The 14,537-nt window shown below is 34.3% G+C and overlaps 1 protein-coding gene across 1 annotated transcript in view; it reads left to right on the top strand.

Moving 5' to 3' along the window:
- The window catches only part of LOC149794177 (heavy metal-binding protein HIP-like), a 32,326-nt gene extending 20,427 nt beyond the window's left edge, over window positions 1-11,899 (top strand). The window contains exon 2 of the mRNA XM_089966527.1: window positions 11,391-11,899. Within this exon, the coding sequence (XP_089822653.1) occupies window positions 11,391-11,827 (437 nt within the window). The 3' untranslated portion in view covers window positions 11,828-11,899. The remainder of the gene's footprint in view (window positions 1-11,390) is intronic.
- The last annotated feature ends 2,638 nt before the right edge of the window (window positions 11,900-14,537 follow it).

Genomic DNA, 14,537 nt, shown 5'->3' with positions numbered 1-14,537 from the left:
AAGCTTTGATATATTTACTTTACCAGCGTCATCAACACCAAAACCTCGCCAGATTGCATCATTATCATCACCTTTTCTTACAAGCACAACTGTGTGTTTAGCTCCAAAGATGACCTTTCTAACATTTCTGCAAAATCCAAAGATGTGAGACAGTGGAATTGCACATGAAAAATTTCTATTATTTCCTGACAACGCTGCTTGGCGTGTTGCAAACCCTAAGTTGTATCTCGCGCTATCACCTTTTACAATATCAAAAGCAGCAGCTGGTCTGGCTGCGTATTCAGGACCCTCATCAACTGGCTGTGGATCAACTGCAGTACCTACTGCTGTTCGTATTTTAGCATACCTGATATGATCAGCGTGGTTAGTAATATCCTTGACAAACATCATTGTTGGACCGGCTGATCTTGTAAAGTCGTCAGAATATCTCGCCAGACCAATTATTGTTGTAGCAACATCAACATCCTTCTGAATTGATTCAATATTTTTTTTCCGTCAATCATATATGTGGCGCTATCAAACAACGCCATAATCCCGTTGTTGACAAAACCAACACGCAGATTGGCACCATATGTCGTATTATCCCCCTTTACAAGTTCACCTTCTACCTCAATAAACGCCTCAGCAGGCAAGAAATATCTACTTGTATCCTGAACCTGTAATTCGATTCTTCCCCGCTGATTTGGTTGTCTTGCGTCATAAGAATAAAACTGATAATCACATATAGATTCATACTTAAGGACAGGTGCCTCCATATCAAATGCTGGGTCTGATTCGCTCTTGAACATTTTTATTATAATTACCATTTTTCAAATGATGATCATCGTCGACGAAGACCGCTTCCTGCTATTAAATTTGCTGTTATATTTTTTTCTGCTTCTTCAGATATCGCCGCTAGTTTTTGACTTGCAGCCTGATTTACTATTTTACTTAAGTCTGCGGGCATCACCTCAGTACTTGCCAGTTTCACCGGTGGTTGTTGTTTTCGTCGCAATAATCGTGCTAGTCTTTCTTTGATCGCCGAGAACGCTCTACCAGCAACATTAACAATTGCACTAGGAGCTTTATCACGAACAATATCGATAGCTTTCATCGATAATTGTTTTGCGACAGGTACTGCTTTTGGAGCTATCCTTGTAAATAATCCCTGAATAACATCACCAAGTCCATCTCCGTAAGTAGCTCTGTAGATTGGTAATCGTGAGTTTACCGCTCTGACCTGCATGGGTTTACGATGATTATCATGTATGATCATCTTATTTTTATTTACCATTTATCTAACAACTAGTCATCAGCAAGTTCATCGATAAGTTCTCGGTAAACGCCGATATCCATGATACCACCTTGAAATAATCGCCGACAAATATCAGATGCTACATTAATTATTTCTGGTGAATTATTTCCGGCACGTTTTCCTCCTATGAGAACCTCTAACCGTGACACATCATTAATGATGTTATCAGGACAAACAAAATCATCTCCCAGACCACTTCCCCATACTTCTTTTTCTTTTTCTGATTTTTTAGGTGGTGTCGTTACAAACATTTCTTTAATTTTCGACATCAGCGGTGAATAAGAAGATTGTTTTTGTTCTGTTTGTTGCAGAGGTGGAGGAAGTTGATACTGGGAGAGTTCTTCTTGTTTCTCTCTCTCTCTCTCTCTCTCTCTCTCTCTCTCTCTATAAAATGTGTTTACTTCTTTATAAAGAGCTTTATATTTCGAATCATCCTCTCTAGCTTGTCCTTTATTTGCATGTATGCGATATATCCATCTAATAAAATTATCATTTTTTGTTTTTTCATAAAGGGGGTTTAAAACAGCAGATTTGTTAGATATATAATCTAATATTTTTTCGGGTAATTTTTCTCTTTTAGTATTTCCAATATCTTCGACAAACCCTTCCTTAAAATTTGTAATTAATTTTATATTTTCCTTTATTGGCCAAGGTTCAGGTGTATGTTCTTCCTTCGCGCCGGTGACTTCAGTATAAAGTTTTCCGATACTTTCAAGTACTTCTTCGCCGACAGGTGGAGGTTGAGCCGCAGCTATTTCCCTGGCTATGCCAAGTGGAAGATCTCGTAAAATCTTCTTTGTTTGTTTAGTTCTTCTTGCTATTTTTTGCGGTTTGTTCCGCTGTTTGTTTTGATACCGGAAGAAGATCCTCTTTGATGACTGTTGTAACTTTCTCAGTAGCTGCAGTGATGGGCTTAAACAGTTTTTTAGTGTTCTCTTCGTACTCAACTCGTGCTTCTTGCCGCGCTTATAGATTTTTTCTAAATGAATCTCGCACGGGAAGAAATTTTTTAATTGCTTCTAATCGTTCTCGTGCTATTCTTGCAGTATGAGATTCTGGATGTACCATTATTTTTAACATAACAATTTTTTAATTAATAGCAGCAGAGAGGGCGCCTACCAACGTTGGTAGTCCAGTAATTAAACAAAAAAATAAATAAACACGTAGAGTACTTTATTTTTCAGCTACCTTTTCAAACTAGGGTTTTATTCATGGAGTTGGTTTCAACAAAAAATAAAAACCTCCCAGGAAACGTTTATTTGTGAAAATCTGGACCTTTCTACAGATGATTATATTTTGTTTGTTTTATATGTTTGTCGGAATTATATGGTCTGTTCGCCCTCTCTGCTGCTTCTTCTAATGTTTGACTATTGGAACCACTAAATTAACTTCTTTAATGTTAGTAATCATGTCTTTAAATTAGGATGATAGCCTTTTGTTAGAATAGACTTATCTATTATATATTTATGTGTGAAATATAGAGACTTAATGGCGAAATCATTTTCATATTTATTTCATTCCTATGTTTTCAATGACATTGTATGTATCTATAAACATTGTACCTTCAAAAAAAAAAACGAGCACTTTGTGAGCTAGAACTAATAAATAGAAACCACCTTACAGTACAGACATGGAAATTAATCATTGATAAAATAAATCTGACCAGACGCCCTTCGTTCTCTTTGAGGTTATTTCCACTCACACCCTTGACAAAAAACGAAAACCCCGCATTGCTGACTCGGATTTGCATTGTTTTCAGATAGGGTCAAATAGTTTTTAAAATGACAAAAAATGTAATTTACTGCGACAGATTACATCAACCTAATCCTATCCCTTTATTAAGTCGATGATCAGCCTATTAAAGAGGTGTCAATTTAAAAACAAAAAGGATTGGGGTGAGCGTGTTGAGCCCTAGAGTAAGTTTTATCTTGTAAACTTCGATTCTGGAGCAAGTTTTGAATATGATTAAAATAATTTTTTTTCCTACGCTACTACCGACTATATTTTATATTGTGGTACCAAACATATGACGATTTTGGTACCACAGAATGAAATATATCTAGTTTTAAAGTAGGAAATAAAATTCTATTAAGATCCTGACTGTCTCACCTATATTAAATCTGGGTGCTCCATATACATCCGTTACAAGATCTCGAAATAAATGAATTCGTACTTTAGATATATGTTCTTGCTTGCGTCTGTTGGCTTCATGTCAATAGGTCGATGATATGATTACTGCATCCATCAATAAGGTTTCTTAATATATCTCACCGAGGCTTGGTTTCATTTTCTTTAAAATACTTCACATTTCTAGTCTAAAGAGTCCGATTAAATCTTTCCGCTACAGACGCGTTATTATCGAGTGAAAGAATAATACTCAGTAGTGTCTCTCTCTCCCCGATAACGCTTTGGCTTTTGAGTGATAAAATTATTTTCCTTCATAAAACTGTACTTTTCATTGTTCTCTCTCTTCAAGGTGTCCTTAAACTTAAAGTCATGATTTATTTCGTCCTTCATATTTGCTTTAAATTGTTGAAAGACATTTACCACTGTTGAAATTTATTTATTTTTATCTTTGAATTCTTTGTAAGCTCTGATATCAGCTATAATTAAATCTGTGTGATTAACATGAACCGTTCTATATGGAAATCTCTTTTTGGTATGCTTGTCTAATGTGTAAGTTATGTTTGACATTAGATAGTCTCTATTTTCAGAATAATTTTAGGACTTAAGCCTTACTATCCAGCTTAATTGTACACCCTAGATAACTAATATTCTTATAAGCAACCAAACTGTGAGAGTCATTTATACCTATATATATATATATATATATATATATATATATATATATATATATATATATATCCCTTAAATACAGCGTCTTGCTGATGCAGATCATATAAATTTAAAGGTTTAAATTCTGTATTATTATTCTTTACACTCTTAAAATATCTTGTTAATCATATGGGTTTTATATTTTATTAAGTACATGTTAGATCGATCGGTCTATTTATGTCTGTCGTACCAATAACCTTGGCATGTTTACGATAGTGAACTTGCTGAAACAAAGTACGTTAAATACATACAAACTATGAACAGGGCGGAATATCGCATGTGTCCTGTTAGAACAGCTTTGCTAAGATTGCTTCCCTATGAATATTTCATTGGTTCGCATTGATTTATTAAACTATTTTAAATATATATGTTTAAGTGACAATTAAACTGTGGGAACATTTAGGAAAATATTTAATCTCTTGAATGGTCTGGACTGGGGCTTAAATGTCTCGCCCGTGCGACAGGAAAATCTTGTTCTTTTGTTAATCTTACGTTTCTTATCTCTGTCTTTCTTTTTCTCGGCCCGGTTCAGTCACCATGTCCACCAGATAGGTACTACTTTTTACCAAGGGACGCAACCATTGCTGTCTTCTTCTTGGCTCGGTGAAGTTGTTTTAAAATGAAACAAACATTGACAGTTTCACAAATTTACCAAAATATTTTAGCGAAGAGAAACGAACATTAAAAATATCTAAACAACGGCAGAGATAAGACAAAAATAAAATGTACCAGGGAACATGGGGACTCTTAAAGGTAGGAGTGCAGAAATTATAGATCTTTACCAACCACTGGTATACTCCAACTCTGTATTATCGCGGCCGCTGCATTATCGTGGCAAACAGAATTTCCAAATAGTTTTGAATACGCGTCGTCTATCCTTTGTTCGCAGATGTAAAGCTGTAGCCAGGAAGGGCGCATTTTGTCAGATAACAATTACCTCAAAAATGTCAACATTTGCGGCAACTCTACATTCAAAAACACTGAACATCACTTGTTTGTAATGTGTATGTAATTCGATCGATCATCAGATATAAACCACTCTTGTCAAACTTAATATACATGCATTGATCTTGATTACGAAATATTTTCTGTGTATTGTCCAATCTTTGATGATTATATGTCGTATTCTGATGGCGACGTAGTGTCCTTACAAGGTCATGCTTGAAATTTCATTCCATGGTAGCCGATATGGACCACAACTGACAAAACGTTGCTCATGATCATACTTACCCTACATAAACAGGAAAGTATTAATAGTTAAACTTTATTTAAAAATCAGTCATATTCAGTATTAATACTATTATTAATAGATTCATTTGTATATATAGATTTCTTTGCCCACATTGTACTTAAAATTCAGTTGCCCACATTGTACTTAAAATTCAGACAAAGATATATATATATTTGTTTTAATTTCTGGTGTCGTTACATCTGATTTCAGTTTATCTGATATGAGTATATTCATTTTAGTCACTGGATCGTTTATTACGGTGTAAATGTTCAGCCAGTACAAGCGTGGACATTCCATCGTATCGATAAGTTAAAATTTTTGTTTATTTTATTATTATTTTTATTATTATATGTGTGTGCTACCATACTTAAGTTAGCAAATACCGCAGTAATATAGAGTTGTTCCCCCATGGTACGGTAATCTGGGTCAGCCACCAGAAGCGGTTTTATTTACATTTACACTATTGGACTGACAGATATTTTTTTCTAGGAAAAGTCAAACAAACTTCAAAATTCGTAAAAATGCAACAACAGATCGGTTTTAATACGTAGCCATAACAACATTAAGTGCCGCGATAATACAGCGTTCTAGGCTATATATTCCATGTACTCAAGACGCGTTTTTACGATGGAACTTTCCAGACGTTTGCCAAACATGAACTAGTAAATTGCCAAAATTCACAAAGGAATGAGATAAAAGACATTTCATTCTTCTCAATGACAAAACGGTGAGAGAGAGCAGATTTACAGAATGAGACGATGAATTTGTTACAAATATTGTTGTAGAGATAAAGATGCGAATACAGTCGTAAAACATTGGGACACATAAAACATAGAACAGTGTATATAGAGAAACAAAGAGACACCCTACACATAAGTGCCAGCACTTGATCTAAACGACATTCTTTCAAAATGTTTCCTTTCCATTCGTCAAAATGATTGAAGTGAATACGAGCTGACAGCACTGATAAGTAAGAATAGACCCTATATACTGTCTACCTATAATATTCCAAAAATCTGAATTTAAAGAATAATGTATAGGCAAATAAAATGATGAATAACGCACTTTTTATAATTTTCCTGAGTAGCCACAACAAATGATGAAATGAACTAGGCTTGTTTACAAAACTTTGAAACGTTAATTACGTTATAAAATAAAGAACTTCACTCATAAAGCAATCTCAGGTCAGACCTACGTTGATAACGCAGCATACATATATATTTATTTCAATTTAATTGTTTGTCAGTTTAAAATATTTTATTACATGCTATTGTTTTGTAAATTTATTCACTAGAGATGATACATTTTTCAGAAAATAATTTGACCTTGACTGTTCGTTTTATAAACACCAGATGTTGATCTAAATCCTGACCTTGTTTCATAATAAGTAACAACCACGTAAACAAGTTCTATTTTTATTTTAAAATTATTGGTTGTTGTCGAGGTCATGATGGGACTAAGTGTTTAAGATGTAGACAATTGTTTTTATTTTTTTATTTCATTGAGTAAAATGATTGGTTTTTGTTAGGGTCACACTGGGTGTACGTGACCTTTAACATGTACCTAATTACTGCAAGCTTGCAGAACATGATCACGTTTACGTTTTAGAAGACGATATAACTTCTGTTTTGGAGAGTTATTCTCAGTTGCAGCTGAGATTTTCTTACACTAGAAGTTGTATGTTTTGCTGCTTGGAGTTATTTCAAATTATTTGGATTGAAGTTATTTCAAATTATTTGGATTCAAAAGGATTAATTCTGTTATTTATCTGGAAAATACATGTACTCATGTGATATTCTTAGTCAAAGACAGCTCTTATAAGAAATTTAATTTGATTTCCAAACCATAGTGATAATTCTAGTTTCTACAAGGAACTATAGACTTCAAAACTACAGGTTACAGCACACGACATCTTCTTCCATCTTGGATTCTTCGTCGGGATTCGAACTTGAAATCAGTAGAACATTGTGTTATTAGGACTACTACAGTTTTATTCTTGGATTCTTCTAGGATTTTTTCGGATTTAATTTTGCAAAGAAATTCCAGGGAAATAAATTAATGTATTTTTTTTAAAGCTTGTTGTTTTCGCTCTTTCTTGTGTTACTGTTTATTCGAGCCTAAACACGTTACATGAGAATTAGTGCTCCTTTAACTTTAAGTTAAAATATGGAGTGACCAAAAATAATATATGCTGGTGTTTGCACCAAGACAATGAGATCCCAGTGGCAGGGTTACATTATTTGTCTGCACACTCGGCTCTCTAACGTAACCCCGCGAATGGAATTATCTTATCAATGTGAAAACCCCACTATAGATCATAATAGTGCATATCTTTTTATGTAGGTGATAAAGTAAAATGTGCATTAGTGTAAGAAGTTGTATATGCCTTAGGGCACCATAAAAATCATTACTGCTTGTAGCCATCAAACAGCAGGATAATGTATACAATTTTCATATAGGGTATGAATATATTATTACTATGTGAGCAGGCTGGCATGCTGTCTAGAAGGGTTAGTTTTGTTTCAGATGGTGGGATAAAACCCATATGTTCACCTTACTTTCTCAGGCTCGAAGACAACCAATTAAGAATTACCGTGCAATTGACTGAACTCGATAAAAAAAAATCTTATTTTGTGTTAATTAGCTAAAACAAATTAGCTTAAGATAAGATTAAATGTTTTGATTAAACTAATTATTCTCATCTTCATAAAATAAAATGTAAATTTAGTAAATGGATTAAAATGGTTACTAGTGTAGTTCATAAAATCGGGGAATATGCTCTGAGCTGTTGTTGTCTTGTATGATATGCGGCCCTGTTATTAGAACAACTATTATGAGTGCCAGTTGGCCAGTGTGATGTTATTATAACAGCTGTTTTAAAGATCACTGGCTTAGTTGGCATGGATGTTAGCAGAACTTTGAGGACCAGTGGTATAGGGCGACGATAGTAAGTTTGGGGATAAACGTCAATGTGAGCTGCCTTCGAATGCTTATGAAAGACCTGGTCGTCATGGTAGTTGTTATTGCAACCGCCAGCCTGGTCCTGTGGTCTATGTTGTAGGTCAGAGGGTTTTACATAAAGGCCAGTAGTTAGGGGTATAGTTTAAAGGTTTAGTGACTCTGAACCTTCCTTTAAGTTTGTATGAAAAAGATTGGGCAATAGTCTAGTTTGAGCGTAAGAAGTTCGAGGTACAGGTCAAAGGCTACGGGGTAAATGCCAAAGGTTTGGGGTTAAGGTCAAGTGTCATCTGAGACAGTATTGGTCAGTACTATAATATTGGAATGTGTTACGTAATGCCATCGTAGTCCAGATACGAAGGGTTTTGTCGGTCATTCCATCCATTACTGGGGTAAGTGTGGGTGCATTCCTCACTATGTAGTCCATATAAATGACTCCAGTCAAGGGATGCAATCCAATCGCATCTCCATTTACAAGCATGATTATTCTTTTCACACTTTTGCCACTTTATTCTCTGTAAAGTATACATTAGTTTCTCGCATGCGGTGATGTCAGCATAAATGAAACAACTGTCTAAAGTCCTAATGCCATTATATTTTTTTTTTAAAAATCCGTTTGAAATTCCTAATATTTACAATCTCTTTATAGTGTTATAATGTGAAAGTCTAAGATATACGATCTCACTCTTTTCTTTATTGTAGTCAAACATTTATAATATGTTATAAGGAAACACAGCATTAGGTTGACGAAATGAATTGGCTATTGATTAATTTTGTTAGTATTACATTATGTAATAATATACAATGTGGTATAATAAAAGTGTACTGCTGCCAGCTTTATACGCAAAGAAAATTAATATCGAAAATGAATTTTTCATTCTTTAAACGTTATAAACCTTGAGTTTGTGCATGTATAGTCTAACACTTGAAACATTATTTATTTGAATTCATGCAAAATTCATTCTCTAGTAAATAGTCATAAATAGTAATAAATATTCATAAATAGTCATAAATATTCATAAATATTCATAAATAGTCATAAATAGTAATAAATATTCATAAATCGGATGGACATTCATTTCTAATAACCTACTTTTAAACTTACAGAGACAGCCATAACGTGACTGTGAAATTTTGGATGTCAAAATGCCACTTTCACCTATTATTCCAACTGCAATAGATCCTTTTTCCTGCCAATTAAGGCGTAGTTTCGCGACAGCAGCATGGCTGTTTGTCAGCCATATTTTCCGAGATAACCCGAGAGCGTTATGTTCAGCTACTTTTGAAACTGTTCCGTTTTGGACAGTTTTTCCTACAGAAATTAAGTTTTCCCTGATATGATTGTCAGAACGAAAACTTCATGTCAGCTCGAATTCTTTTAATAATAAATCAGCGGAAAGCATTAAACATTTAATGTTAATTACAATATGTTATTAAAGTTTAACATGTTGAGGATGTCTATGATTTGAGAAAATAATCCAAAGACGCGATCGAACTCTACAAATTACCGGAAAATCACCCAGCTGAAACATTTTATGGTTGCATTATTTACCTCTTGATACAGCGTCAGTTGCTTATGGGAAATAAGATTACTTTCCTCCTTTTTAATAATTGATACATGAAGCACTTATTAAATTATAGTGTTTTACATTTGCCATTGTATAATACAAGTACTTTTTTTAGAAGAAATATTTCTCTTTCAAACTATTTATGATGCAAAAGCATGCTCGTTATGATTGTTAACTCAAAATAGGAATTGGATAAAAATGAAAGAAAGGATTTTGGGAGTCAAAAGAGTTTTCATAATATGTGGGTCTTTTTCTCTCGCTTTTTATTGTTCCTGTAATAAAGACCAATGGCATTGTTTGGAATGATCATGATCAAATTCAGTAATGATGAAGGAGAACATTTGTGTACCTATCTAAGCATTTATGTCTTTGTGCATACAATTAATATTATCATAAACATACAGTGGGAGAAGAAGAAAATTATTTTTTTTTATGAAGGGCAAAATAATATATATCTTGTGAGGGTTCAGTCCATTAAAATGTTTTGGTTGGACTTGTAATTGTATTTATTGATCGATTAATGGCTCTAATTATTTCTATATTTCATCCCTTGTTTAAGTGATTACGTTTTTGTTTATTCACATATTTATTTATGTACCTACCTACTTATGTGGATTTATTAAGAAAAATTTTAAAAAAATATTTGATAAAAGCAAATGTACAAAAAGTATGATTTATTCTAATTGACAAAACTAGTAAAATCTTGTTTGAAGACACATTAGTGCTATTATGTAAATAATTTAAAACGGTCGCCATGTAAGCAATCGTGGAAAAAATCATATATGTATTACTACCGCCTGTTAAAATGAAGGAAATAATTCAGACAGAATTAGAAGGAAAAATGCACGAATTATAACGTTGAAAATTGGGGTTAGCCCTAGTATTGGTTTCTAGTACTCAAGCGTAACTTAAAAACGAATGGAAACTAAAAGTCTATACAGAAAATGGACACAAATACAATTTATATGGTACCAAAAACAAGGAGACAAATCGGAACATCCTCGACTGTTTTGAATGCGACCCGATTAGCTTCCACTGTCTAAAAGAGACCGTATTAATTGTAGTGATACTTCCCAAACTGGCAAGGTTTTGGTGGACCTATATTCGGGTGGAACTGCGGTAGAGATTTTTTATTAAATCATTAGTGTTGAAAATAACACTCGACAATGTTTTATCCGAAATCCTGCAATTTTAATTTATCTTTTTGTTCTTGCAATTGTAGTGGAAATAAATGAAGTCATTATTCTTTTTGATAGCCTGAAACTATTTTTACATACCAAAGAAAAGGCTGAGGGTGTTTCTAGGAGGTATCAATATTGCAACGGTGGAATGTTATGTGATGCGAATATGGCCGCGTCGTATAAAACTGTCTCTATAGCGTACAGTTTCACTTATTTAGCAGAAACATGTCAGACCCAGAAGAACATATGACAATTCTCTCCTTCACGACAACAAAGGATTTTGACTTTTGTTGTAATTAAAATGATTTACTAAATATTTTCAGATCTCTGTCAACCTCATACTTTGAACAAGACTGGTGTTGCTTTTACCGCCCGACTGTCAAGAGACCTCACGCAGCACTCCGCAAGAGATGTTGTCCGTTTTGACGATGTCTTGGTCAACGAAGGTAACTTTTACAACCCGCTAACTGGCAAATTCACAGCGCCCTATCGAGGTCTTTACCTATTCTCCGTCACTGTTATTAGTCCACCGGGACAAACCGTACACTGTCAAGTGATGAAAGACGATATTGAAATTGGTAGGGTCTATTCGGGGGAGACCCAGGCTAACCGGCACAAGTCAGGGTCAGTGACTGTGGTCACAGTACTAGACAAAAGTCAAGTAGTCTATGTTATGGCCTACTACGCAATTGGTGTCGAAACCATTCATGGAAACTACTTTTCAACATTCACTGGTCTGCTACAAATGAAATATGACTAAGATGTACCGATATTGACCGACCAGAGGATTATGTGCTTGTCCTGAAAAGTTTTCAATAAATTTTATAATCTTCCAGCTAGTTTGTCGTAAATGGTTCGTAAGACTTTTAGTTATATTGTTTCGTGTTGATATCAAACTCTAAAACACGAAGAGCATACATATACAGGAAGAAATCCAAAATGCAATCTTCTTCACAACACACGCCTGGAAGCACAGTCATACCTTTTAACAACCTTTAGTTATGGCAACAATAAGGAGCTGTCATTCGGAACAGATGGCTTATCTATGTACAGTTATATGCTACAATGTTTTTTATTTATGGTTTAATAGGATCTTATAAACACAGGTGATTGTTATGTACAAAAAAAAGTTTAACGATATTAAGTGTTCATAAGCATAAAATAAACCCCAACAATCTTGTCCACGTAAAAACAGTGCAAAACTGTAATGACAATGCCACTGAAAGCTAGATGCAAACAATAGACTGAGTATCTGGAACCCTACATTCGAACTTTTAAGATTTTTCCACCTTTACACGAATTTTCGATCTGTAGATGTTCCGTCTGCCCCTGTGTAATTGCGACTACCATTAAAAGTAAATTCAATAACACGCATGATTACTCAGTTTTGCTGGGAAAACGAAATCACCAGCGTCCTGATCGAGTAGACATTGTTTCCATCGTCATATGTTTGCATCCTTTAAGAAGAATCATAATGAAATGTCGGCACGTTTGGTACCACGTTCGATACAACGTTCGATACACGTTCGATACAACGTTCTATACACGTTCGATGCAACTTTAAAACTAAATAAAATGATGTAAAACGTTTTAAAGTTTATATTGATGAACGTTGTTGCTTTTGGTTATGTTTTATAATACATATATCATCGTTTAAACTTGTGTCGTATTATTGCTTGCTTAGGAAATGAAACAAACAACATATATTTATTTAAATGCAGGCAATGGCATTTTCCTCAAGGGCGCGAGCGGGATACGTGATTTTTAAAGCCACACTCTATGATATAAATTATCGAATAAACCAGGTCACGGTCCGTATTTTGCACACCCGTGTTCAGATGTGCAGACAACAAGTGTTACGATAGTCAAGTATTTATCGTGATACGTAAAGTAGATTGATCTTGATATCGTATCGCGGCATCACTGACGATATACAGCTTTCCTCGATCATTGACTTAGTTCCATCAGTAAGACCGAGAATAAAGCCCTTTCTCCACACAATGACGATGCAGACGCATTTCTGACTGTTTGTCATTGATTTACTGTTACTCCGTTTTGTTTTGGCTTTCTTTGTGTATTGCTGCTAAGGTAAAAGTGATTTTACATGTATCGCAACGTGTTTCGCCTCAACACCAACTGACCCGTTGTGTGGTACATGATCTTGAAATGTGCTATATCTTGATCTCCACATTTGTTCTCTTACTTGAATACCACACATACTCATGCACGCACATATACACATACATACACCGATTTTGCACACAAAGACACATTCGCATACAAACCCAATGTATTATTAATAGCATTTTTCTTTGTTGTTTTTCTTTTTTCAAATGCAATATCTTTAACTTTACTCCGAAACTGAAAGTCATGAAAATGAAATAAGCTGTCATGATGTTTTCTTATAATCATCGATTCTGTTGTTTGGTTTGGCTATATTTTTTTCTCCAACGTTTTATATGATAAAAATATAAATTTGTTAGGAGAGATTTGTGCCTAACACACTTTGCAAGCAAAATTAGAAAGTTAATAAGATCATCAAAGTTATTATTTCCTTAAGTGAGACTTTTTCGTGTAATTCTAAATTTGATATATAGGATTAGGGACAATCCAGAATTTAAAGCTTACGGTTGTGTTTTGTCCTCTTGCCACCACATAAAGTCAACGCTGGAGTTTTTAAATTTTAATAAAATTAACACTAATTAAGCATGATGCAGGATTTCAAATTCAGCGTTTATAAAATATTACAGTACAATTTTTGCACTGTAATGAATACAAATTCTTGCAAGTTTAAAGGAGACCAGAAACAAAAAAATTCCTTTTATGTATCTAATTCACCACAAATATGAATTGGACTGTGATGTTTATAAATTAAATATCGCAGGCGGGTAATGATTATATTGCGCGGAAGATACCACGATTCCGTAAATTGCCGAGTTTTTCCGAGCTTTGATGAGCCGACAGATCACGTGGTCCCGTGACGTAATACTAGCCAGTCCTCAAATACAAACATATACATGGCGAGCGAGACAGACAGGAGGAGACCAGATTTGGGTTACTAATTCAAAAGTTGAATATGCTTCCGAGTTATGCTCAAAACTATATCTGTTGAATTGTGTGTCAACATTGTGTTTAAGACCTGACAGCAGAAAAGCACAACAGTAAGAAGGTGCTCATATTTCATATTTTAGAATTTTTTAAAAAAAGCAATGTAATTTTTAAATAAATAGTTATACATCGTGTGCTGTGCAAAAATGTGATAAGGATTAAGTGATGGTGCTCAATGTAAAAATTTTTAAAAAATGACCATATGCAAGAAATTCATTTAAGAAGGATGAGGTTCAATCGTATTATATGTAAATGACATATTCATTACCTACCCCCAAGACACACACACACACACAAACACACACACTACCACCACCACAACCACCATCGGAGGTGTGATATCTTGAAAATATACATTCAAC

This window comes from Sinohyriopsis cumingii, chromosome 8 (assembly GCF_028554795.1).
Source record: "Sinohyriopsis cumingii isolate HCF-2022 chromosome 8, ASM2855479v2, whole genome shotgun sequence".
Lineage (NCBI taxonomy): Eukaryota > Metazoa > Mollusca > Bivalvia > Unionida > Unionidae > Sinohyriopsis > Sinohyriopsis cumingii.
The sequence above is the reverse complement of the archived record's forward strand: the minus strand, read 5'-3'. Positions and strand labels throughout refer to the sequence as shown.